The sequence below is a fragment of the Boleophthalmus pectinirostris genome, unplaced genomic scaffold, assembly GCF_026225935.1.
Source record: "Boleophthalmus pectinirostris isolate CB_2022bp ecotype Guang Dong unplaced genomic scaffold, ASM2622593v1 HiC_scaffold_11, whole genome shotgun sequence".
Taxonomy (NCBI): Eukaryota; Metazoa; Chordata; class Actinopteri; order Gobiiformes; family Gobiidae; genus Boleophthalmus; species Boleophthalmus pectinirostris.
The window spans coordinates 5,014,658-5,041,102 of record NW_026570994.1 but is presented as its reverse complement, the minus strand read 5'-3'; the positions used below and the strand labels follow the sequence as shown (position 1 = coordinate 5,041,102).

The following is a 26,445-nucleotide window of genomic DNA, read 5'->3' as shown; positions in this document are numbered from 1 at the left end:
TACTACTACTATTACTACTACTACTACCACTACTACCACTGCTACTACTACTACTGCTACTACTACTACTACTACTACTACTACTACTACTACTACTACTACTACTACTACTACTACTACTACTACTACTACTACTACCACCACCACTACGACTACTACTACTACTACCACTACTACTACCGAAAGTGTGATGTCACTTCCTGGTGCATCAACTGATTGAAATAAAGAATAATGTCATTATTTCCTCTTTTTTTAGTGATAACATATCTCATGTTTAAAAGACATTTTAAAGGTCATAAGCGTGGATCTGTGGTTATAACTGTGACAGAAAGTGTACGAGGGAGGCTGAAGTAAGCTAAGTTAGCGTTACCAGTGACCGGCAGTAATCCTGTGTTATGATTTTTACATATTTGAAATCATTTGTGGTTAAATCTTTACATTTTTGAAAGGTAAATGTCTCTTGTTCATAGAACTATAGTAAAATCTGAAGGTGAACCCAAGATGGCGTCGTATTGTTTTCAGTGGCTTGTGCTCATTGGCGCATGAGCCCAAAAATAATTTTCTCTTTTGCATTTACTTCCTGAATACGGGTGAGCTCCTCCCACCAGTGTGATGTCTGTAATGTGCATGCCGTGGAGCGTTTGACCCAACCAAGAGCAGAGTTAGCGGGCTCAGAGGGGGGTGAGGCTAAGTCTTGCAAAGCTAACTTTTAGACTCTTTGAGGATTTAAACATTTTACAAGTTTATGTTGTGAAAATGGAAAAGAATCCCTACAAAATCCAACCTTTGTGAAAGTTGTGGATGTCCTGTCAGAATTCTTTCTGGGCCCAAGCTCCCAGGAGCTGCAGTACTAGTGCCACTAGTCGGTCTCGAGCCGGGACAGAGGGGGAGGAGCTTATCCAGTTTTTTATTATAGATCCATGCACTTCTTCAGTGAATAAGAAACAAAAACAAAGCTAGAAATCAGCTCAGAAGTTTCCAGGTTGGACCCAGAAGTGATCACTTAGCGACTCTATACTGCCATTTCCTCAGCAAAAAAAAAAAACAAAATCTATCCATATGCTAAAAAAACTTTTTGTTCCCGGGTTTTTATCCATGTCTGTGTAATCCTATAGTCCACATGCACAAACTATGACTCTACCGTTCACACCTTAGGGTAGCAGAATGGCCTTAACTCGTAACAGTAAACAACTAGGGCGTGTTTGTTTCAGTACTTCAGTTATCTCTTCAGACAAATATAAGAAAGACTTGAGCAAATTATATTTTATTGCATTAAAAACATGCGTAGTAAATTGGAGTAATCCCGAGTACTCAATCATTTTCTTTTTTCAAGCCTCAAATTGCTAATTTACACCTGCTGATGTGATCACGTGGTGCCCTGGTTTTTTGCTAGTATCAGAACATAACATATTGTACAAATACTTAAAGGTCTCCACACCGGATTAATTAAAAAATAAAAATAAAAAAAATACAACAATTCACCAGACTGTTTGCAAAAATACAACTTACATAAATGGCGGATAAAGTCCAAGGTAAAAGTGAAGTTCGTTTGAAATGTTAACGAGGTGTCATTTAGAGTACTTAACCTTTCTGAGACAAACAAAGCTCTCTCCAAGCCCCCGTCTGTGTCTGTGTGTGTGTGTGTGTGTGTGTGTGTGTGTGTGTGTGTGTGCGTTTGCGGTTGTATGGTTGTATAGAGCAGGCATGTATACCGCTGATCCAAGCACGAGCCCAGGAGGAGAGGCTCTTCACGAGGTTGTGCGTGGTTTTGTGTAGTTGTGTGTGGTTTAGGGCCGGGAAAATTAATGTGTGAACTATTTGCATCATTTTTTTCATTTTATCACGTTAAAATAAACTGACCTTGACCAAGCCTGAATGTTAAATGGACTACAGTTTATTCCAGTAGCATATGTGTGGCCCTAGTTAAATTCATTGTTGTTAATTAAGTGTTGTGGAATAAAATTTTGCGACATTCATAATATTCATACACAGGCCTATGTCAAAGCACACAGTCTGTTTATACAGTTTTATCATAGACGACATGTTGAAGTGCTGTTAACCTCTTTATTGTATGTAATATTGACAGTTTGGTGCATTATAATTAATAAAATAATGTGATTAATTGTGATTAACTGCAACAAACTGGCTGTGTTTTGAATTACTGTGATTTTTATTAGATTTTTCAGATTAATTTGTTATTTTTTCTATTGATTTCCACTCATAGTGTAGCTCTATGGGCCAGACTTGTGTATTGTGGTTGTATGTAAAAGACATGTGTAGTGTGGTTGTATGTACCTAACGTGTGTAGTGTGGTTGTATGTACCTGACGTGTGTAGTGTGGTTGTATGTACCTGACGTGTGTAGTGTGGTTGTATGTACCTGACGTGTGTAGTGTGGTTGTATGTACCTGACGTGTGTACTATAATTGTATATGTACGAGACGTGCGTAGTGTGATTGTATGGTCCAGATGTGTGTAGTGTCTTTGTACGGTTCCAATGTGTGCAGTGTGGTTGTATGTAACAGATGTGTGTCGTGTGATTGCATGGTCCAGACATGTGTATTTTGGTTGTATGTATTAGACGTGTGCAGTGTGGTTGTATGTACTAGACGTGTGTACTATAATTGTATATGTGCGAGACGTGTGTAGTGTGGTTGTGTGGTCCATATGTGTGTAGTGTGGTTGCATGTACCAGACGTGTGTAGTGGTTGTATGTACCAGACGTGTGTAGTGTGGTGGTATTGTCCAGACATGTGTAGTGTGGTTGTATGTTCTAGACTTGAGTAGTGTGGTTGTATAGTCCAGGCGTGTGTAGTGTGATTCTATGGTCCAAGCATGTGTAGTGTGGATGTATGTACCTGACATGTGTAGTGTGATTATATTTACCAAACGTGTGTAGTGTGGTCATATGTTCTAAACGTGTGTAGTGTGGTCATATGTTCTAAACGTGTGTAGTGTGGTCATATGTTCTAAACGTGTGTAGTGTGGTCATATGTTCTAAACGTGTGTAGTGGGGTCATATGTTCTAAACGTGTGTAGTGTGGTCATATGTTCTAAACGTGTGTAGTGGGGTTGTATGTTCTAAACGTGTGTAGTGGGGTTGTATGTTCTAAACGTGTGTAGTGGGGTTGTATGTTCTAAACGTGTGTAGTGGGGTTGTATGTTCTAAACGTGTGTAGTGTGGTTGTATGTTCTAAACGTGTGTAGTGGGGTTGTATGTTCTAAACGTGTGTAGTGGGGTTGAATGTTCTAAATGTGTGTAGTGGGGTTGTATGTTCTAAACGTGTGTAGTGGGGTTGAATGTTCTAAATGTGTGTACTGCGGTTGTATGTACCAGACGTGTGTAGTGTGGTGGTATTGTCCAGACATGTGTATTGTGGTTGTATGTACCTGGCGTGTGTAGTGTGGTTGTATGTACCTGGCGTGTGTAGTGTGGCTGTATGTACCTGGCGTGTGTAGTGTGGCTGTATGTACCTGGCGTGTGTAGTGTGGTTGTATGTACCTGACATGTGTAGAGTGATAGTATGTACCTGGTGTGTGTAGTGTGACTGTATGTACCTGGCGTGTGTAGTGTGGTTGTATGTACCTGGCGTGTGTAGTGTGGCTGTATGTACCTGGCGTGTGTAGTGTGGCTGTATGTACCTGGCGTGTGTAGTGTGGTTGTATGTACCTGGCGTGTGTAGTGTGCTTGTATGTACCTGGCGTGTGTAGTGTGCTTGTATGTACCTGGCGTGTGTAGTGTGGTTGTATGTACCTGGCGTGTGTAGTGTGGCTGTATGTACCTGGCGTGTGTAGTGTGGTTGTATGTACCTGGCGTGTGTAGTGTGCTTGTATGTACCTGCCGTGTGTAGTGTGGTTGTATGTACCTGGCGTGTGCCGGGGGGTGACCTTGGCCTCTGTTGCACCCGTGACCTGGCGTCACTCTGTGGCATTCACGTCCTGCTCCACAATTAGTGAGGAAATGTCAGCCTCTGTAAAAGACACTAAACACACGAGGAGAGCACTGTTAGCTGCTTTGTGTCATAAATGTTAAACTTTAGATTTTAGTGCTTTATTAAAAGTCTTGATGTCGCATTTGGGAAAATATTTATGATAATTACTCCTTAAAGGAAAAGTATGTAGGATTTTATATTCAGTTCTACATTCAATTCTGAGTTTTCACATGAAGGATAAATCAATTATAATCACTTTATTCAGGGTAGCCACGGGGTCTTAAAAGTCTTAAAAGGTCTTAAATTTAATGTTCTTAAATTAAGGCCTTAAAAAGTCTTAAATTTGTTGTTTCACTTAAAGGTCTTAAATTTAATTAGCCTATTTTTTTGTATTCTCAACCAGACTGTAGTGCAATATTAAACAGAGGGGGATAAAAAAAAAAAGTAAAATCATGTAACGTGAATTTGGAGTATGTGCAAACAATATTTAGTGTGTCTTGTTAGAATGTTATAAATTATTTTTTGGCCATTTTATAAGTAATGCATACTACTATAAATTAATCTGAATGAGATTTTGTAGTAAAAGTATTTTTTGTTATTTAAAGCAGTGAGTAATGGTCATTATTAGAATTGGATCTGGGGTTTTTTTCTGCCCACATAGTGAATGCAATGTTGGTCTTAAATTTCATTTAAGTCAGGCATGTCCAAACCATGGCTTGGCATTTTCTTGGCCCTCAGGCTTTTTTTTTAAAATCTACCTTGATAAAGCTCATATTTAATATTTAGTGTTTGGTTTTAAGGCTCTTAACATGAATAAAGACTGACGGCTCATTCTAACGTGTTAAACATGCACATATTTAATTATTCACTGTATTGAGCATCCAGTCTACGGCCCTCGATCAGACCTCTGCTTTGTCTGTGTTTAGATATGTGGCCCTTGATGAAAAAAGTTTGGACACCCCTGATTTAAGTTGTCCTTAAAAGGTCTTTAAAAAGTCTTAAATTTGGGGTAGTCAAACCTTGGGGATACCCTTGTTGAGTACAATTGAGCAAATTTTTGAGCAGTAAATACAATAATAATAAAGCTCAAACAAGTCTCAATGTAGCTCCAAAGGTCGAGTCATCAGATCCAGTGTCAGGGCAGGTTTGAGGTGAGTAACAGCCTTCAGGACAAAAGTGTTCCTCCTATATCCTGCAGCAGGTTAAGACAGTGGCACCCCAGATTCAATTGTGATTGTTGTACAGTTTTAAAACAACAGCACAGGCTGCATACAATTCCTTAAGTCTTAATTTTCAAACCTGTGGAATTCAACTCTTGATAGTGAGGTTACATTCATTTTTATTCCTGAAAAATGTCACCTCAACCGTCAACGCTTTTATGCATTTTCAGACACTACTAATACAGGATTCTCAAAAATGCGTCACTCAGACTACCAGGTAAACATTAAAACCTCAAATCTGTCTTTAACACAAACACTGAACAAAGCAACACATAGAAAAGAACTTTCAAACCACTGTACCTCGAGCGCCACCGTACCTGCTCCACACTCGCATCACTTCTTGCTACGAACTTATACATCGTAATTTCTTCCCCTGATTGCTTGCAAGTATGATCATTTCCTTGGCGTTCACCTCTCCCTCTCCCTTGTGTTATTTGCCAGCTTGCTCGGCGGTCGGGTAGCATTTTCGCTCCACTTTCGCTGCTCTCTCGGTGTTGTTTGAAAGGTCAGCCGTAAATATAGATTTTGAACGGGGAAGTCTTCCTCTGAGGAGTGCTTTCTGCTTTCAACACCTAAAAAGAATGCTTAAAAGACGCTATACGATTTTGTGGCTTTTGGTCGGTGGAAAAGCTGCTACTTCGTAAAAGGGCCATCCATTGTAAAGAAGTAACACCATAGTACCTTAAGTAACTTCTATAGCTCGTGTCTATTATTGTCAGTCGAACATTCGAAGTTAAAGGTGCATTGTGTAACTCTTATAATGGAAAGGCTGTAATCTTGTTGTCATGGAGATAATTTCTTTACTTGCGTAGAAGCAGAATAAACATGTTAAAAGGTTCATATGATGCTATTTTCTGGTCTATGTTCTAATGTTGTTTCCTCATCACAAACAAACCTGGAATTGTGTTTTGTTTCACATAAATCCTGCATATTAGGCATGTAACGATATCCAAATCTCTCAGTACGATATTATCACGATATTCATCTCACGGTACGATATTTATTGCGATATTTCGGAGAGACTAATATAAATGTAGATAGGACACTTTGGCTGTGTTCAGACTGCAGCCTGAAGTGACTCAAATCCGATTTTTTGGCCCCTATGTGACCTGTATCTGATCTTTTAATGACAGTCTGAACGACAAAATTCCGATTTTTTCAAATGTGACCCAGGACACTTGGATATGTGCTCCTGAAACCGATACATATCCGATCTTTTGACATGTGACTTCAGTGTGAACGGCCAAAGCGCATTCATCCACCTACACGTTATCAACAATCCACAAACGTCACTATTCTGCGCTGAAGTAGGCCGAAAATTGTTAATGAACTCCGTGTCACTGAAGCGAAGCACATCACCACTCACCACTCTTGGCTACGTCTCCACTGTCCCACAAAACACCACGACCAAAAACCTCGTCCTTCTCCTTCTCAATCTCCTCCTTAAAACAAGTAAGTTGTTCATGTTCTGGCTCCGGTACGAGAGGAACTTTAAAATCTCCAGGTGCTCAATGCTGCGTCCATGTTTGGACAACTTCTGTAAACACAGAGCACGCTCGCTGCGGTTGACGTCTTCGTGTCTCCAGTGTCACATGTGGGACACTTTCGGGCCGTTTAATGTTCACACTGGAGTCACATACAAGTCGCATTTAAATGGAAATGTGAACGACCTCGACAAAAACATCGGATTTCACAAAAAAATCGGAATTGAGCGTTAAGCCCTGCAGTCTGAACGTAGCCTTTTTTGCTTTTTAAAATGCCTTGACAAGATTTTGGTGTGAATTATTTCTGTCATAATCCCAAGAATTTAAGTAATAAACATATTTCTTCATGTTGTCTGCACTGAAATGAATCATGGGATATGTAGTTTACGATGTCCATCAGCTGTTGCTACTATAAAACCATGAATTTAAGCAAAGAAACCTTTAATTATATATAATGTGACAGTCCATGATACTTTTGAGACTTTTGACGATACGATATCACGATATTTCGGTTATTGTTACATCCCTACTGCATATTTAGGCTGAGTTCTTCTCTCAAACCACCTTGTGATGTCATGTGGTAATACGGGAAGTGCTCCACTGTGTTTTCAAACTCCACAAACCTTCACTAGAATCATTTGCAATGTTGGGAAGGTGACTTTTAAAATGTATTCCCCTTACAGATTACAGATTACATACCCCAAAATGTAGTTTGTAGCGTAATCCATTAAGTTATTTAAGGTGAGTAACGTAATCTGAATACTTTGGATTACTTGATTTGCTGTACAAAAGCAAAGACTATGATATTGTAACATAAGAAGTTTTGCCTGCTAAAAGAAAATAAAAAGCCCAGACATTACTTAACCAAATTAAAAATATTACTGATAGAAGAGGAGGAGACATGGTCCATGCAGCATGATTTAGTCCTGTTAAATCCTGTTTTAGACCTGGTTTAGACCTGGTTTTAGACCTGGGTTAGACCTAGTTTTTGACCTAGTTTTAGACCTGGTTTTAGACCTGGTTTGGACCTGGTTTTAGACCTGGTTTAGACCTGGTATAAGACCTGGTTTAGACCTGGTTTAGACCTAGTTTTAGACCTGGTTTGGACCTGGTTTTAGACCTGGTTTTAGACCTGGTTTAGACCTGGTTTAAGACCTGGTTTAGACCTGGTTTAAGACCTAGTTTTAGACCTGGTTTGGACCTGGTTTGGACCTGGTTTTAGACCTGGTTTTAGATCTGGTTTTAGACCTGGTTTTAGATCTGGTTTAGACCTGGTTTTAGACCTGGTTTAAGACCTAGTTTTAGACCTGGTTTGGACCTGGTTTAAGACCTGGTTTAGACCTGGTTTAAGACCTAGTTTTAGACCTGGTTTGGACCTGGTTTTAGACCTGGTTTTAGATCTGGTTTAGACCTGGTTTAGACCTGGTTTTAGACCTGGTTTAGACCTGGTTTTAGACCTGGTTTTAGACCTGGTTTAGACCTGGTTAGACCTGGTTTAAGACCTGGTTTAGACCTGGTTTGGACCTGGTTTAAGACCTGGTTTTAGACCTGGTTTAAGACCTAGTTTTAGACCTGGTTTGGACCTGGTTTTAGATCTAGTTTTAGATCTGGTTTTAGACCTGGTTTATTGTCCAGCAATGAGTGGAATTACCAAAAAAAACAAAAACAAAAAAAGCCTGAAGGATGTAGCTCGAAATGTGAAAACAGGAAAATACCATCCTGTAATCCATTTATTTCAACAAAGTAACTGTAATCTAATTACCACTCATTGAAACAGTAACTGTAACCGAATACAGTTACTCATAATTTGTACTCTGATTACGTTACTCCGGTACATGTAATCTGTTACTCCCCAACACTTGGGGAAATCATCATTTGGATGATTTCAGCAACTGGAATTTCCAATCTCTACTGAACTAAAGCTAAAAGGAGCTGTTAACTTGACATCACAAAGTAGAACAGAACATTTTCAGTATGACACAATGACACAAAACACAACTCCAGGTCTGTTTTTGAGGAGGTAACAGCATTAAAACAGCTCACAACAGTCAATTTTGCGTAATATAGAACCATGACATTTTTAGTGGCATTCGAATGTCCAGTTCGTGAAAAAGTAGGGCACTCATAAATTCCTACAGTGCATTTTGAAAAGTAGTGCCCAGTGATGTTTACTACACATCACAGACCATCATGCATTGCAAGAGAGAAGGTATTAATAAAACATAACTAACTTACATCACCACGTTATCTTTTATAAAAACAATGTATAAGACTTAGACTTAGACAAACTTTACTGAGCCACAAGGGAAATTATTTGGACACAGGAGCTCACACATCATAATAGAATATAATAACAAAGAGTAAAAATATAAATGGTAAAAATACATTCTCAATAAGTAGCAGAAAAGAGCAAGAGACAATTGTCAAATAAGACATAATTATATAAATGTACAAGTAAAAATAAACTATAAAAAGATCATGAAGATTGAAATGACATAGGGTTTAAGTGTGAGTTATTGTACAGTTGTAGGGAGTATTATCTGTTACATAAAGGTGAGTTGTACAGTTGTAGGGAGTATTATCTGTTACATAAAGGTGAGTTGTTGTACAGTTGTAGGGAGTTTTATCTGTTACATAAGGCTGAGTTGTTGTACAGTTGTAGGGAGTATTATCTGTTACATAAAGGTGAGTTGTTGTACAGTTGTAGGGAGTATTATCTGTTACATAAAGTCGAGTTGTTGTACAGTTGTAGGGAGTATTATCTGTTACATAAAGGTGAGTTGTTGTACAGTTGTAGGGAGTATTATCTGTTACATAAGGGTGAGTTGTTGTACAGTTGTAGGGAGTATTATCTGAGTTGTTGTACAGTTGTAGGGAGTATTATCAGTTACATAAAGGTGAGTTGTTGTACAGTTGTAGGGAGTATTATCAGTTACATAAGGGTGAGTTGTTGTACAGTTGTAGGGAGTATTATCTGTTACATAAAGGTGAGTTGTTGTACAGTTGTAGGGAGTATTATCTGTTACATAAGGGTGAGTTGTTGTACAGTTGTAGGGAGTATTATCTGTTACATAAAGGTGAGTTGTTGTACAGTTGTAGGCGAGTATTATCAGTTACATAAGGTGAGTTGTTGTACAGTTGTAGGGAGTATTATCTGAGTTGTTGTACAGTTGTAGGGAGTATTATCAGTTACATAAAGGTGAGTTGTTGTACAGTTGTAGGGAGTATTATCAGTTACATAAGGGTGAGTTGTTGTACAGTTGTAGGGAGTATTATCAGTTACATAAGGGTGAGTTGTTGTACAGTTGTAGGGAGTATTATCTGTTACATAAAGGTGAGTTGTTGTACAGTTGTAGGGAGTATTATCAGTTACATAAGGGTGAGTTGTTGTACAGTTGTAGGGAGTATTATCTGTTACATAAAGGTGAGTTGTTGTACAGTTGTAGGGAGTATTATCTGTTACATAAAGGTGAGTTGTTGTACAGTTGTAGGGAGTATTATCTACTAATGAAACTACTCCACATCGCACCAGGTTTGTGAAGTTGTAGTATATTGTTATGATGACAGATCAACGTTTTAACATGTAAGTAGAAAGCTTAGAAGAAGTACCCCGTTTTTACAAAGTTACTCAAGTAAATGTAACCGAGTACTACCCACTTGTGCCCAGATAGTGCCCACACCCCCCCACCTTCTCCACCCCCATACCCCCCCCCCCCACCTCCTCTCTGCCCTGTCACCTCCAGCCCGAGTGTATTAATGGACTCTGAGCTCCATTGATCGCTAATGCCTCTGCACTGGGACAGGGGGGATAAATATTTGGCGGTGCTCCTCTTTGGGCTTATTGTAATCAGCTGTGGTATCGACCGGGCCGCCTCGACTCACGGGGCAGGGCATCTGTTTTAAATACACTGCCGCGCTAAATGGGACAGGCCGTGCTTTGTGCAGGATAAATTGAAATGTCTTCGGTGACTTGGAGATTTGGGGAACGCTATTTTTTCTTCCACTGTTGAATCTCAGGGTGCTTTGTGACTATGACCGCCGGGTTTTAGACGTCGCCCGTGCATGTTTGAGTAATCTAGCAATCTCTCCTGGCCCTATTCGAACCCTCCTAAGATTCTGTCCAATGCTCCGCCCACAAGCCTTCGAATACAGCAAATACAAATACAACTTTGAGAGGTAAATGAGAGAGGAAACGGCTATAACATGCTTAAAAGCTCTGAAAACTTGATTGTGTGTTCACACACAACCCATCAACATCGGGACTAAACATGGGCTAAACCTGGAACTAGACCAGAACCGAAGGAAGACTAAACCAAGTCTGTATCAGGACTAAACCAGGACTAGAACAGGACAAAACCAAGTCCGTCCCAGGACTCAACAAAGTATAGAACAGGAGTAAACCAAGTCTGTATCAGGGCTAAACCAGGACTAAACAATCATTAAACCAAGTCTGCATTAGAAGGACTTAAACAGGGCTAGAAAAGGAATAAAGCAAGACTGTATCAGGACTAAACCAGGACTAGAAAAAGACTAAACCAAGTCTGTATCAGTAGGACTAAACCAGGACTAGAACAAGACTAAACCAAGTCTGTGTCAGTAGGACTAAACCAGGACTAGACCAGGACTAAACCTGGACCAAACTAGATTAACAGTGAACTTTCCCTTAATCACAACTGAACTAAAACAGGAATAAATCAGAAATTATAACATAAAATAGGACAGGATGAACCGGATCTAAACCAGGTCTCAACCAGGACCAAACAAGACTCAGCGCTCTACAGACCTTGACACATAAAAATGTTCTATGTACACAGGCGTGCGTGGACACAATGCCGGCTGACAGATGTAATATAGCATGCGGTGTGCGGTGTGCCTGGTCTCCGGGTGGTCCCTGTCAGCCTTGTGCTCACATGTGTATCTGTACATGTCCGTGGGATGATGGATGAGGAGGACTTGGCGCGTTATCGATTTCCCCTCACATTGTGTCTGAGAGCGGGCGGCGCGGGGATCACGGCGGGGCATCTGGTGCATTCTAACTCGGCCCACCTCCTCGCACGCAGCGCGCTTCAACTATCACACTGTTTCACACGGCTGCCGCTAAAAGTCCTTGGTAAAGATTTGTTTTAGACGGTGTGCTGGGAACAATGAGCAGACAGTATATATCTCAAAACATCACCAAAAGATACAAAATAAAATAAAATTAAAATATGTACATAATGATTTGAAGACTTTAATTTTGGCCTCGTAGTCAAATAATTAACCACCTCTGTCTCTTCTGTAACGGAAAATAACGGTACAAATTTTACATTTTACCCTTTTTTTATACACAGTTCATGCCCTTCCAATTAGAGCCTGTCACCTTAGTGTCTCTAGAGAATGTTCCACAATATGACATTAAACTTAATATTAAATAATAACAATGCATTAATAAATATACAACTGTTGTTCATGAAGATAGATCAGTTAAATGTAATTAATGTGGAAAATTCCAGGCAAAGCAATAACGTCTTAAGCCAGCAGGTGGTGGAACCTTCACCAGAAAAGTCCCATAGTGCGACTTTAAAACCAGCTACTGGCATCTGTTGGCGTCACCATGTTGTTGTTTGTTTTGGTTAGTTTGGGAGCTTCACGTTAAGCTTCTGCACAAACCACAATGCTGCTCTGTGACTGGTCCAGTTGCCGTGAAACTCACAGATTCACTTGAGTTTGTGAACTCACAAATATCATTATTACGGCAACTGAGTTGGCAAATGAAGATAGAATATTGAACGGGTTACACTATGGTCCTCTCAGTCTTACTGCTAACACTATTTAGAGAAGCAAAATAAACGAAACATTCAAAAATAATTATGAATCCCCAACCCCGGGCCGTGGGTCGTTTGGTACTGGGCCGCGAAACGAAACCCCCAACCACACTAAACCAGGTCTAAATAAACCAGAACTAAACCAGATCTAAAACCAGGACTAAACCAGGTCTAAACCAGAACTAAACCAGATCAAAAACCAGGACTAAACCAGGTTTAAACCAGAACTAAACCAAGTATGAAACCAGGACCAAACCAGGTCTAAACCAGGACTAAACCAGGTCTAAAACCAGGACTAAATCAGGACTAAACCAGATCTAAATCCAGGACTAAACCAGAACTAAACCAGGACTAAACCAGAACTAAACCAGGTCTAAACCAGAACTAAACCAGGACTAAACCAGAACTAAACCAGGACTAAACCAGGACTAAATCAGGACTAAACGAGGTCTAAAACAAGGACTAAACCATGCCACACGCACTGCTTATCCTCCCATATGCCACGCGCACCAGTTTTCACATATGCCTCGTGGACACCCTCCCCACCTCTTATTTTTAAACCACATTCTCACATATTCTTCCCCTCACAAACTGTAGCCACACCAGAACTATTCCCAAGACTGTTTCACACACCGCTGCAACCACGGCTCTGTATTTTCTTGTGTGTGTTCTGAGTACAATGCACATAACTCTACCTCCTCGCCAAGCTTCTTTTTTTTTTTTTTTTTTCTTTCGTATCGATCTCTGTGCAAAGTGGCGCTGCCTTGTTTAACAGTCAGACTAATGTGCTCGAATTGGCCGTGGCTCCGTGAGATCAGGGGCGGCCGAGCAGACGGGCGAGAGCTGCGGAGCCTCTAGAAGCGCACAGGACCGTGAAGACGTCTGACGATGACAGGAGCAGCGCACGTCAAAACTATCAGCGGGTTACAAAGCTTAAAGATGCACTGTGTAACTTTTCTGGTGCGTGGTCCTCCACTGTTTGTCACAATAGACATCTAATAGGTTTGGTTTAAGTGTTTCACAGTACATGGCTGTCTTCAGAGTTAGGTCGTACTCAGTAATTACTCAGTTAATTACTTGATTACTTCTCTGAGTAATTGTCTGACAACACACTTTTACTCCGACTTGAGTAATATATGCAGTGTAACAGTACTCTTACTTGAGTAAATATACAAATGACAAAAGCTTTATGTCGATTTAGCTTGTCTCATTTTTGTGTCTGTCCTTTGAAAATACCCAATTTTGTGATTTATTTAATCTTTCTGAAATTACTTTAACTTCAAATCTTAAATTAGATGTTAAATCCATCCAGATACTCTAACTTGAGTAGTAGTTTACTGGATCCACTACTCTACTTCTACTTGAGTAATATTATTCTGAAGTAACTTTAGTCTTAGTACTTGAATTATTTCTTGAACCACTACTTTGTACTTCTACTTACGTAATATTATTCTGAAGTAACTTTAGTCTTAATTGAATCATTTCTTTGTACTTCCTCTTAAGTAGTCATATTATTTTGAAGTAACTTTAGTCTTAGTTCTTGAGTCATTTCTTGAACCACTACTTTGTACTTGTACTTGAGTATTATTTTGAAGTAACATTACTCCTACTTGAGTAATTTCTTGGACTACTACTTTGTACTTCTATCTGAGTAATATTATTCTGAAATAACTTTACTCTTAGTACTTGATTTATATCCTGGACCACTGCTTTGTACTTCTACTTGAGTAGTAATATTATTCTGAAGGAACTTTAGTCTTAGTACTTGAATCATTTCTTGGACCACTACTTTGTACTTTTTCTTGAGTAATATTATTCTGAAGTAACTTTAGTACTTCAATCATTTTTGGACCACTACTTTGTACTTTTACTTGAGTAATATTATTCCAAAGTAACTTTAACTTGTAACTTCTTGCTTGAGTAAAATTGTTGACTACTTTACCCACTTGTGTCTATCTTGCATTAATTGAATTACACATATTTATTTTTGTGAGCATGAGCACCTCTCCGCAGATCTGACATGTAACTTGACCTGGCATCATGTTTCTTGCTCGATGGAGATATCAAATTTTAAAGCCATACTGTGAAACACTCTGAGTAAAGTAATAAAATCACTATGTACACAAGCTGGTGGCAGATCCTTCACCAGAAAAGTTACGCAATGCAGCTTTAAAGTTATGTCAATGTGTGTTAGGTTTGTGGAGATTGAGGTGGGAGGCTCGCTAAAACAAAATGATCAGTATGTAATTCCAATTCACTCAGCTTGTCTTGTGACGGACCTCTTTATTTTTTATGTTTTTGGCGAGACAGCTGAGTAGGTGTAAGATACTTTCTTTTAAAGATTTGAGTACACAAAAATGGAAACGGGGCATTAACTCAAAAATGAGCTAAACTTAAAAATAAAGTTATAAACGGTATTGAGGAAAATCAAAAAACAGACAAAAAATAAATTAAAGTATTCAAGTTTATAATTCTAAGGGGACAAATTTTCAGTTATCAGACAAGTATACTGTATATGCCTGAAAATATATACTAGTACTTTCAGTCGAATTTAAAACATTCTAAATATTGATGAACTTCACTTGTATAACCACATAATGACATCACAAGGTGTTCTGAACTGAGAAGAGAGAGGCTCAAAACACTCAAACGTGCAAATGAAACAAAACGCAAGTCCCGGCATGTTGTTTGAGAAAGAAACAAAACTGTAATGTATCAAAAAAAAAAAAAAAACAAAAGTTAGTAAATTGTGTATTGTCCCTTTAACCACGACTGTACATCATTTCAGTTACATTCTGTCCAGTGACGCTAATTGCTAACTCATCTTGTCTTCGCTAAACGTCGCCTTTGTGCTCGCGTGTAGTGTCAAATCCCCGTCCAGTCCATTGAGCAACAAATTACGGAGATGCCACTCAACCCCGCTTGCGGCTTTTGTTGTCTCATCAGGTGTACGTAATCGCCGCTAACAAATTGGACAGCGGCCCATTGTCGCCGCCGTCGCCGTCTCCAAAATGGCCCCAATTACGTCGGACATGATATCGCTCATGACAGAACAAGATTGCGCGGACGTAGCCTGCTAGCTCGCGTCCCCGGGGGCTAGCGCAACCTTGGAATTCAAATATCCGCACTTGAATTTTTTATACGTTTCGGTATTATTAGCATTTTTTTCCCCCCGACGCCTTGAGAAATTTGAGTGACGTTTTAATTTCGTTTGACACGCGCCGGGCCAGCCTGCGCCATCGACGTTTTTGCCGAGTTAGCGTTCATGCTAATGTTATTGCGCCAATTAGCTTAATCGTTAGAAAATGCAGAGTAGCAGAAGGTAGCGCGCGGTGCTCAAGGTCCGAGGTGTGTGTCATGTTTAATTTTAGAAGAAGATTGATGAGGAAGTTAACTAGGCGTGTTTTTGATTGGCTGCTGTTTGCAAGGTTTCCACGAAGAAAGTGCATACAGTGGACATAAGCTAAAAACGCTGAACAGATCATTCGTTTGAAATAATGTGGTGTCTAGAGTGGTCTAAATTATTGCACATTAAAAGTGTTGTACCTAGAGATTGGCTTTTTAATGAGGTGGACCTTATTTCCAAGTCTGTGGTTGTTGATTTCTGGAGCTTATACCTGAAGTTCTGAAAGCGCACAAAGACGTCAGACAATTGGGCCCAGTCAAGCAGAAGTGAACAGCAGGACCAAAAATTCAAGTTAATGCATCTAATATAAAAATGTATTGAACAGATACATATGTACTCTAGTTTATGAAACTGTTGACCTTTTTTCTGTACCATTTTTGGTTCTAAAGTTCCATTCGTTTTAAACAGACCATGTATGAAACATGGAACAAAAATTATTTCCCAAATTTCAAAGACCTGCAAATCATGTAAATAAATGGATGTATTTCATCATATCTTGTGTTATTCCATCTTTGAACTGTTGATGAAGGTACATGATTTTTTTTTTTAAATGTATTTAAAAATTTGCTTGGAAGGACTGACATATTTTATAGAAATAGTTTCCTTTTCATTTTGAAGTAATATTAAAGTATTCAGAAGAAAAAAGCGACAAATGATGTAAAATCCTGCACCTTCTACTTGCTTGAACAATTTTCCCTCCGTTACTTTTCCCTCCGTTACCATGACCTTTCTTAATAAAAAATCTCATTAGTCAAAAAGTAAGAGGTTTTTCAACCTAATCTTGTACCATATGGTAGAAAACTATATGAAGCAAATATTCAAACCAGTTTGTTAAGGATATGGAAGTGAGAACCAAGAGTTATCACTGTTTGGATTTATTGACCAAAAAGTGCTGCATATTTCATTCCCTCCGTTACCGACATGAGTTTTTTTTTTTTTTTTGTCAACAACTTGAAAGAAATATCACAGGTTTAACTTGACCCTGTTGGAGTGTAACTCTTTCCTACATTCTGATACTTTACTTATTTCAATAGTTCCTCTAGTTTCTGAATAAGAGACATTTGAATGTCAAAAATCTGCCCCTGTTTCCCTCCGTTACCACTTGATCGGACCCAACTTCTCCTGATGCTGTCTTGAAAAACTATAATCAGTCAAAATAATTGTCTAAATGGGTTGGTAAAGTTTAGGGATGTCCCGATCACATATTTTTGCCCCGAGTCATTTGATTTTGAGTATCTGCCGATACCGAGTCCCAATCTGATACTTCTATAAAACATTATGAAATGAACAAAGAGCAAAGAATAAGATCCAGGATGTGTGGGGGGATCACATTGTGTTGATTTCATGTGTAGTATTTGGTCTGAACTTACTGTGAAAAATCAAATGTCCAAAACTTTAATTTGATTAACTTTTCTAACCATGAACCATCATTATTGAAAATCTTGACTTTTCACAGTCTGGTCTTGGAATGTGTAACTTAGTAAACTTAATGAACTGGACAAAACAGGAACCAGACCAGAACCAGATCAGACCAGAGACTCGACTCTGCACAATCTACACTTTGTATATTTAGGCTCGTCTATGAAATTCAAATAATAATCCAAAAAATAATAAAAAGTTCTTACCAAATAAAAAGGAGATGACAGAAGCCCCACAGCCTCTCTCCCCCACACCACCACCACATCCACAAACCCACAGCAGAGTGCACACCGCAACATCCTCAGTACAAAAACACATCAACTGTTGTGTCCTGTGTGTTATATACGTATATTATTTATCCGATACCTGATTGGACCATTGGACCGAGTCCAAATCGAGTCCGCATCAGATTGGGACAACCCTAATAATATTGTTCATTCTATCCAAATGTGGAAATTTTAGCTGTCACAGGAAGTAAAGTTTACATAAGAGCCACGGCAAGACTTAGATGGGGTACATTTGGATAAAACACAAACCATTATTTATTTATGAATGATAGATTTACAATAATAATAGGTATTTAATTAATCAAATGTGAGTTATTCAGGACAGTACTTGTAATTCAGAAATCCCTTGGCGAGTTACTTGGAAGGGGGTGGAGACGTATTAGTAGCTCCTGAGCTACAGGTTGGAGACCCCTGCTCTGGACTATTTGAAAATTTGAAAATGAAAAGGGTAGTAGTGAAACGGTGTGTCCGTTTGTCTATCTGACTTGGAGGTCTGTGGATGTTGCCTAGCGACACACACTGACACGCCCCTTTTCCACTCGGAACTCGGAAGAGCTCAGAGGAGACCGAGACCAGACCCGGGCCTGGTTAGTACTCGGATGGGTGACCACTGGGAATATCAGGTGCCATAGTGGAGTAGCACCAGTTGCAAAAATAACTGTTGCTGTGTCCTTATGCATGACACTTCACCCACATTGTTTAGTATGAATGTGTGCGCGTGATGGTCAGAGGAGCCGCTGTGACTCCAAGACTATCTTACCATCACCAAGTGTGGACTAGAGCCCTGCACGCAGCCCCGGCGCAGGACACTATTGAAAGCTCATTGCGGGCGGGAGCAGAAGCAAACTAAATATGAGTGTAAAGTAAAATATACAAATGATTCATGTCTGTCTATCATACAACATTTTAAAGCAGCCTAAACTTCCGGATGTGGTCTAATCTTGCGGACATTTTCGACAATTCCTTTCAGTTTTTTCGTGTTTGATAGAGCTTAAGAAAGCCAACGACCCCATCTTGTGGGCTTTGCGAACAAAATATCGCAGATGCGGGTGGGAGCGGGACTGAAAATTACAATTCTTTGCTGTGCGGGCGGGAGTGAGACTGAAAATTCTGTCCCGCGCTGATCTCTAGTGTGGAGTGAATGAATAATACAGTGTGAAGCGTCTTCGAGTATCCGAAAAAGCGCTAAATCTGATGTATTATTGTTGTTATTACTGGCACCACCTGCTTGCCTCAGTGGACATTGATCATTTTAATGCACGGAACATACAGGCCAAACCATTACATTTCCGTAGAGACAGGTGGCAGATAGAAATCGAGACGTAACGCAAGTCTAGTTCACAAATGGACGATGCGGCGGCTGAGTGTTTCGCATATAAGTCAGATCCTCCAGCAAGACTAGACCTGGATCTGGAGATCTGGAGATGGGTCCCACTGCTCCTGACATGATTAAACCCGGAAACACTGAAGGTTGGGTCGAATGCAGAGGTCACGTTTTCGTACGAGGACAATAAAGTGTTCCTCAACCATAATGTTAACTAAAGTAACACTAAAACAACAATACAAAAGTTCATAAAGATTCTGACTCTCTGGGACCTCCACATCTGCTCCTTTATTACAATACAATACATTTCTGTCTCTGTACACACACACACACACACACACACACACACGCTATTGCCTGGCAGCCATGTAAACCCACATCGCATTCTCTCAGCGCCGAGCCAGCGAATCAAGACCTCTTCTGTATTTTCATCTCATCAAAAGTCCCACCGCCTGACGCCTCGAGAGCTCCTTTGTCTCTCCCTCCTACCCTGAAAGATTGCATTTAAATGTCGACCGCCATGACAGTTTTGACACGGGTTTTAATGCCGGCTCTGACACTTCTCCCTTCGCGTATAATTGCCTGAATGTATTACGATAATGAAGGATCCGTGCGGTTCTTTTTTGCAGGGCATGATGTACCTGGAGGAGAGGAGGCTGGTGCACAGAGATCTGGCAGCGAGGAACGTTCTGGTGAAATCGCCCAATCACATCAAGATCACGGACTTCGGCCTGGCCAGATTACTGGACGCCGACGAGAAGGAGTACAACGCCGACGGAGGAAAGGTCGGTGTAAGTGACCACGTGCATGTACAGTACTGTGATGTTGTGTCTAGAAATGAATATGAGCGAGTAGATACCATTATATTTATGTATTTTATTTTATTTACACAGTCCTAGCTCTCTCGCTTCACAGCAAGAAGGTTTTGGTTTGATTCTTGGGGCATTTGGGTCTTTCTTTGGGCCTTTGCATTGTTTTGGACCATGGAAGCATTGTGTCAATACAGGGACAATAAAGTGTACCTCAACCTGAACCTTAAAAATAAATATATCAACAATACACATTCAATAATAATAATAATATATAATCCATTAATATATAGAAATATGCATGTAATAATAATAATAACAATGCATTAATCGTATATAGCGCTTTTTCTAGAGGCTCAAAGTCATGTTACAGTTTGTTGTATTATTCATGTACTTCAAACTCAGTGGTGGTAAGATACTATTGTAGGTACAACTTCCCTGGGGCAGAAGCGAGGCTGACAATCTGCGTTATTCGGCTCCTCTGACCACCACCAACACTCTTACACACACGACGCTTTCACGCTAGGCAATGTGGGTGAAGTGTCTTGCCTAAGGACACATCAGTTTTGCCGTTGCACCTGGAATTCCCAAAGGTCTCCCATCCAAGTGCTGACCAGACCCGGTCCTGCTGAGCTTCAGAGGTCTGACCAGATCAGGCTCTGACAAGGAGGTTTGGAGAACTGAAGAACTGACTTATTTATTTTTAGACATTATGAATACATACATACATAATGAATTAATTACAAGGAACAGAAAATGTTACAAATTCATTCATTCATTCATTGGTCATACCGACTTGTCAAAGCCTGATCTCATCAGGTCTCAGAAGCTCAGCAGGACTGAGCCTGGTCAGGACTTGGATGGGAGACACTGGGAAAATCAGGAGCCACAGGGAGACGCCAGTGGCAAAAAAACTGTCGTTGTGTCCTTAGGCAAGACACTTCACCCACATTGCCAAGTATGAAAGTGGTGTGTGTGTGTGAGTGATGGTGGCCAGAGGGGCCAATGGCGCAGAATGTGTCCCAGGGCAGCTGTGGCTTCAATAGTAGTTTACCACCACTGAGTGTTGAGTGAATGAATAATGATCTGTAAAGCGTTTTGGGTGTATTGAAAAGCAATATATAAATGCAGTGATCAATTAACTAATTAGTAATTTATTTTTATACATGAATTAATTAATTACAAAGAACAGAAAATGTTACAAATTAAACAAAATGTAATTGAATTTAATTGGTTAAAAAAAATTTAGTCGTACTTTCCCATAGATATTGTGAGGGGAGCCAAAGTTCTAATATCCTCATTAAAAATATAATCTATGCATCATTCAGATCTTACACAGAGCATCCAGAGAAATCTGCTTGTGTAAATAGCGCACAGTTTGTCTGTTTTATTGCTGCTTAAGCCTCTCTCTAAAGAAACCATTAACATTTCCCAATACTTCTACAATCTTTGCACCATATGTTAAAGCTCCTGTGTGGAACATTCAAACTAGAGTGAAGAGCTCACCTCACATCCCCCCTTTACCCTTTACGTCTTTTGGCGCTGATGTAGATCTGAATGTGTCCTCGTGGTTCTATAAACATGAAGAAAGCAGACGATTTGGAGCACAGAACTGATGAAAGTACACAGGAATGTTACGTAACTTTTCTAGTGGATGGGCCGTCACTTGCTCGTCTCCATGGTGATGTTATTATTGCTGTTGTACATGGGATGTTCAGCAGTATGACATGAATATAATCTATCACGCCACCAAGCCAGGTTACCAGTCAGGTCTGTGGAGAAGTGAACCCGCTCACACATAGAACAGGAGTCAGACAATGCTAAATAGGCCTTCTAGAATTATTAGGACTAGACAATATGGTCAAAAACTAATTACTGTGATATTTTTCATGCCAAACACAACCCTAAAGGACTGAAAATTTCACATCTGAGTTTTCCTCTTTGTTTGTTTGTTTGCATTTTGTTACATACATTTCATTTTTCTAATTAAACGCATCAAAATATTAATTCAGCATTCATTTTGAGAGTACAAACAAAACAGACTTTAATCTGTGCCATTTAATCCAATAAATAGTCACGTTTCTTCCTCCAAAGTCCTTCCATCTGCTCCAAACCAGTGTTTTACTGACACAGGCCTGGCTGTAGACGTCTCCATAAAAACACACAAGCTGATCACTGACCATTTCAAATATTGTATCTCATTTGATTCAAATCTGTATTATTGCCCATTACAACATTTGGAGTTGATTATAATGTTCCTCTATCACAAGGTCAATGTTTTATGTTCTAATGTTGTTTCCTCATCACAAACAACATGGAGTTGTGTTTTGTTTCACTCACACATGTTTAACTCACAAATATTACGTATTTAGGCTGAGTTCTCAAACAGAAACGCTCTATTCCACCTTGTGATGTGTATATGTATGTTTGTATGTACATATGTGTGTACAAGTGTGTGTACTTGCATATGTATGTAAGTATATGTGGATATGTTTTTGTATATATGTGGGTATATATATATATATATTTTTGCAAATGACAGATAAGCACTCCAAAGGTGATTAAAATAAATATTATATATAAATAAAACAAATTTTTAAAAAAGGGAACCACGTGATTATGTAAAACATTTGGGGTAAGACTCCATAAGTTTTTTAAACTTCATGCTATTCCTTTTGAGCACCAGGTCCCAAATATGTCATGTACATATCACTATTTTTGTTATTCTTTTTGAATTTTGTTGTACCTGGTTGAAACAAAGAAATAAATGAATGAATGAATGAATGATGTCATGTGGTAGTAGAGGAAGTGCTCCACTGTGTTTTTAAACTCCACACCCGTTCACGAGAATCATTTCAACTCTGTAAACCAAATAAGTTACTGAACTATAAAAAAATCTTAGATAATCAATTGCCTCAATTATTTTAAACTGATTAACTTAAAAGTCACAATTTTCCAGAATTTAAAAGGTTGTGTGGTTTGCTACTTGCACCTTTTGATAACAGCTGAATTAAAACAAACATTTGCAGTTAGAATGTTCAAACCACTGGAATAATTTTTAGTTTTCTATGTAATCCATGATTTTTGTACACATGTTGTACACACAATCCACTACATCCATAGCCTGATTCATCAGCCGGTTTAATTTCGTTTCACTTCATACAAACTGTCTTACCTTGCAGCTAGATATTGTTCGCTCGATGGCAGGCGGGTATTTTTTATAATTTAACTAATCGTTGCTATTTGGTTGTGATGTATGTAACACACAGCTATCGGGGCTAACTGGAATATTAAGCTTTTCCCAAATCCCGTAGGAAGAAGTACAATAACGTCTTTCCCCTTGATGAAATTCTCCGAACATTCTCTTTATTCGGGCTTTAAATCCTCGATCTTGGGAATCGTTGACAACACTGAACATATGGCTCTTCTCTGATTGGCTGGTGCCCGATCTCGCACTTACAGGGTTCTTGCAAACCGTCTATTGTATTCTGACTCCTGACCAGTCACTGGAGAGAAATGAAATGAAATCCAGTTATATCGACACATATTATAATGTACATATAAATGCATCATAGTATACACACATTATACACATCGTAGGAGGGGGATTTGAACCCAGGTCCCCCGTGTGTAAGTCAAGCGATTTACTAGTCCAATCAATATAATATAATATGTATATAGTTTAATAATACATACATACTTACATATATGACACGTTATAGTATTCACATAGTACATGATACACATATTACATATTATTTTTAACTACTTAATTCTACTAAGTTGCACCTCACAATATACTGTTGTATACCCACAATAGTTCCCTTTAATCAAAAAATATTAGTTAGAATTACTCAAAAAGAAGAACCCAAACCCGAACTTGACATAATTAAGTCAGTAGGACTTTTTCTAAAATTTTGCTTGTACACAACTTAATCAATTTAATTACTTTGAACGTTCAGGTTTACAGTGAACCCTGGAATTACCGAGCCAGGCTGGTGCCACCCAGTGTCTCCATTCAATTTTATTTCTCTCCAGTGACTAGGTCAGGAATCGGAATACACTAGACGGTTTGTAAAAACCCCGGAAGTGCAAGTTCGGGCACCAGCCAATCAGCGAAAGGTCATCGTCAATGATTCCCAAGATTTAAAGCCGGAACAAAGAGAGTGTTTAGTGAATTTTATCAAGGGGAAAGACGTTATTGTCCTTCTTCCTACGAGATTTGGGAAAAGCTTAATATACCAGCACATTACAGCATTATAGCAGCGACTGGTTAAATGATAAAAAGTACCCGCCTACCGTCAAGCAAAAGAATTCTAACACTGTGAGGTCAGACGGTTTCTACGAAGTGAAACCAGCTGATGAATCAGGCTAGGAATTACCTAAAACTAAAGGGTAGTTGTTAAATTGAAAATTTCTGCTTCATGACATCACAAGGTGGAACAGAGCATTTTGAGCTTTGCAGATGTAGACACAAAACACAACTCCAGGTCTGTTTTTGAGGAGGTAACAACATTATAACATGACTTAAAGCTCACAAGAGTCCATTTGGTGTAATGTAGAACCTTTAAGTTACAAAAATATGATATAGTGAAGTTTTTTCCAGATAGTAAAAGCATCAATTTCTTAAACTTTAGTCAACCTTCAAATCCCTGGTGTGATGAGGCATTAAAACTGTTTTGGATGAACTTAATTTTTTTTTTTACTGGAACACAATTTTCCTACGCCTCCATCCGAAACAAATAGAGCCACCTCACTTCCAATCAGTGTGGAGTGTTTGTGGAGCGGGACTACGTTTGTGAGGCCGGGTCGTGCATCGCCCCAGACTCCCCACGCAAATCGACCTCAGCACGGCCCTTTATTACAGCGCCGGGACTCACTGCGGACAACACAAAGTACAAGAAATGTCTCTATCTCTTATTCAGATGTTTACATTGACTAATACTGTTACCTCACCAAAAACAGACCTGGAGTTGTGTTTTGTTTCATTCACACGTATTTGAGTTGAGAGATATTAGTCTGTTTATACCTCCAAAGCTCAAAATGCTTCGTTCCACCTTGTGGTGTCACGAAGCGGTAGTTTTGAAGGTTTAACAGCTACTTTTTTACCTTTAGTTCAGTAGATATTGACAATTCGAAAGCTGAAATCATCCAAATGCATCTAGTGAAGGTTTGTGGAGTGGAGCACTTTCTGTATTACCACATGACATCACAATGTGGAACAGTGTGTCTTCTGTTTGAGAGAAGCCTTAATGTGCAGGGTTTGTGTGTTAAACATGTGTGGATGAAACAAAACACAACTCCAGGTCTGTTTGTGATGAGGAAACATTAGAAAATAGGCTGCGTTCAGACTGCAGCCTGAAGTGACCCAAATCAGATTTTTTGGCCCCTATGTTCCTGTATCTGATCTTTTAATGACAGTCTGAACCACACAGATCCGATTTTTTCAAATGTGACCCAGGACACTTGGATATGTGCTCCTGAAACCGATACATATCTGATCTTTTGACATGTGACTTCAGTCTGAACGGCCAAAGCGCATTCATCCGACCTATACGTTATCAACAAGACACAAACGTCACTATTCTGCGCTGAAGTAGGTGAAAATTGTTAATGAACTCCGTGTCACTGAAGTGAAGCACATCACCACTCACCACTCTTGGCTCACGTCTCCACATCCACACGTTCCTTTCAACAGGACGTCGCTGCCGCTGTCCCACAAAACACCACGGCCAAAAACCTCGTCCTTCTCCTTCTCAATCTCCTCCTTAAAACAAGTAAGTTGTTCATGTTCTGGCTCCGGTACGAGAGGAACTTTAAAATCTCCAGGTGCTCAATGCTGCGTCCATGTTTGGACAACTTCCATAAACACAGAGCACGCTCACTGCGGTTGACGTCATCGTGTCTCCAGTGCACATGCGGGACACTTTTGGGCCGTTTAACATTCACATACAAATCGCATTTAATTGGAAATATGAACGACCTCACAAAAAATTGAATTGAGCATTAAGCCCTGCAGTCTGAACGTAGCCATACATCAGAAAATATTGTAATATGTGCCCTTTAAAGGTATGATTAAAGTATTAATGTTAAAATATTACTATGTACTCCCACCAGAGGCTTGTTTTTTTTGATAATAGGCTAACACACAGCTTATTAATGCTCACACATGTTCTGTTGTTAATGGCTTTGAGCATTATAAAGCATCTACAAATGACACTAAATGCTTTATAAGTACTTTATTACGATTATTAAAGACATATATTTTTACTAAGGAATCTTATTTTTAATCTTGTCTCCGTGGCGAAGGTATTGCTTTGCCTAAACAGTTTCAAAATAAACTTATCTGCCTTTATGGAGACAGGCAGATGATGGTAACAGGTCACAGGTCAGATCTCTGGATGGGCAAGCCCACTCATAGTAAGAAATAGTTTGAATAATAAGAACATCTGGAATTGAATAAATGAAAAATAGATCAACTTAATGTCATACTTTGGAAAATGCAGGCAAAGCAGATTTCAAACTCTAGTCTGCCAAAAAAGTTACATAATACACCTTTAAGTAAATATATACGCAAGGGCAAAAATCGCTATATTGGTGTTTTCTGGGTCTGCTAACTATCCAAAGGACAAAATACAGTGTGGTTAGAGACCGTGTTTTTTTTTTTGTTTTTTTAATTTGGTGCAAAATGCAAGTGGACACATAAAATTTACCAAAAAATTTACAGAAATATTACTTCTTATCTTATATGAAAGATTACA

At 39.2% G+C, this 26,445-nt stretch overlaps 1 protein-coding gene across 1 annotated transcript in view; it reads left to right on the top strand.

Moving 5' to 3' along the window:
* Positions 1 to 26,445, top strand: part of LOC110170911 (receptor tyrosine-protein kinase erbB-4) — a gene marked incomplete at its 5' end in the record, with an annotated part of 420,000 nt that overhangs the window by 354,109 nt on the left and 39,446 nt on the right. Inside the window, one exon of the mRNA XM_055166723.1 lies at positions 19,505 to 19,666. Within this exon, the coding sequence (XP_055022698.1) occupies positions 19,505 to 19,666 (162 nt within the window). The remainder of the gene's footprint in view (positions 1 to 19,504; positions 19,667 to 26,445) is intronic.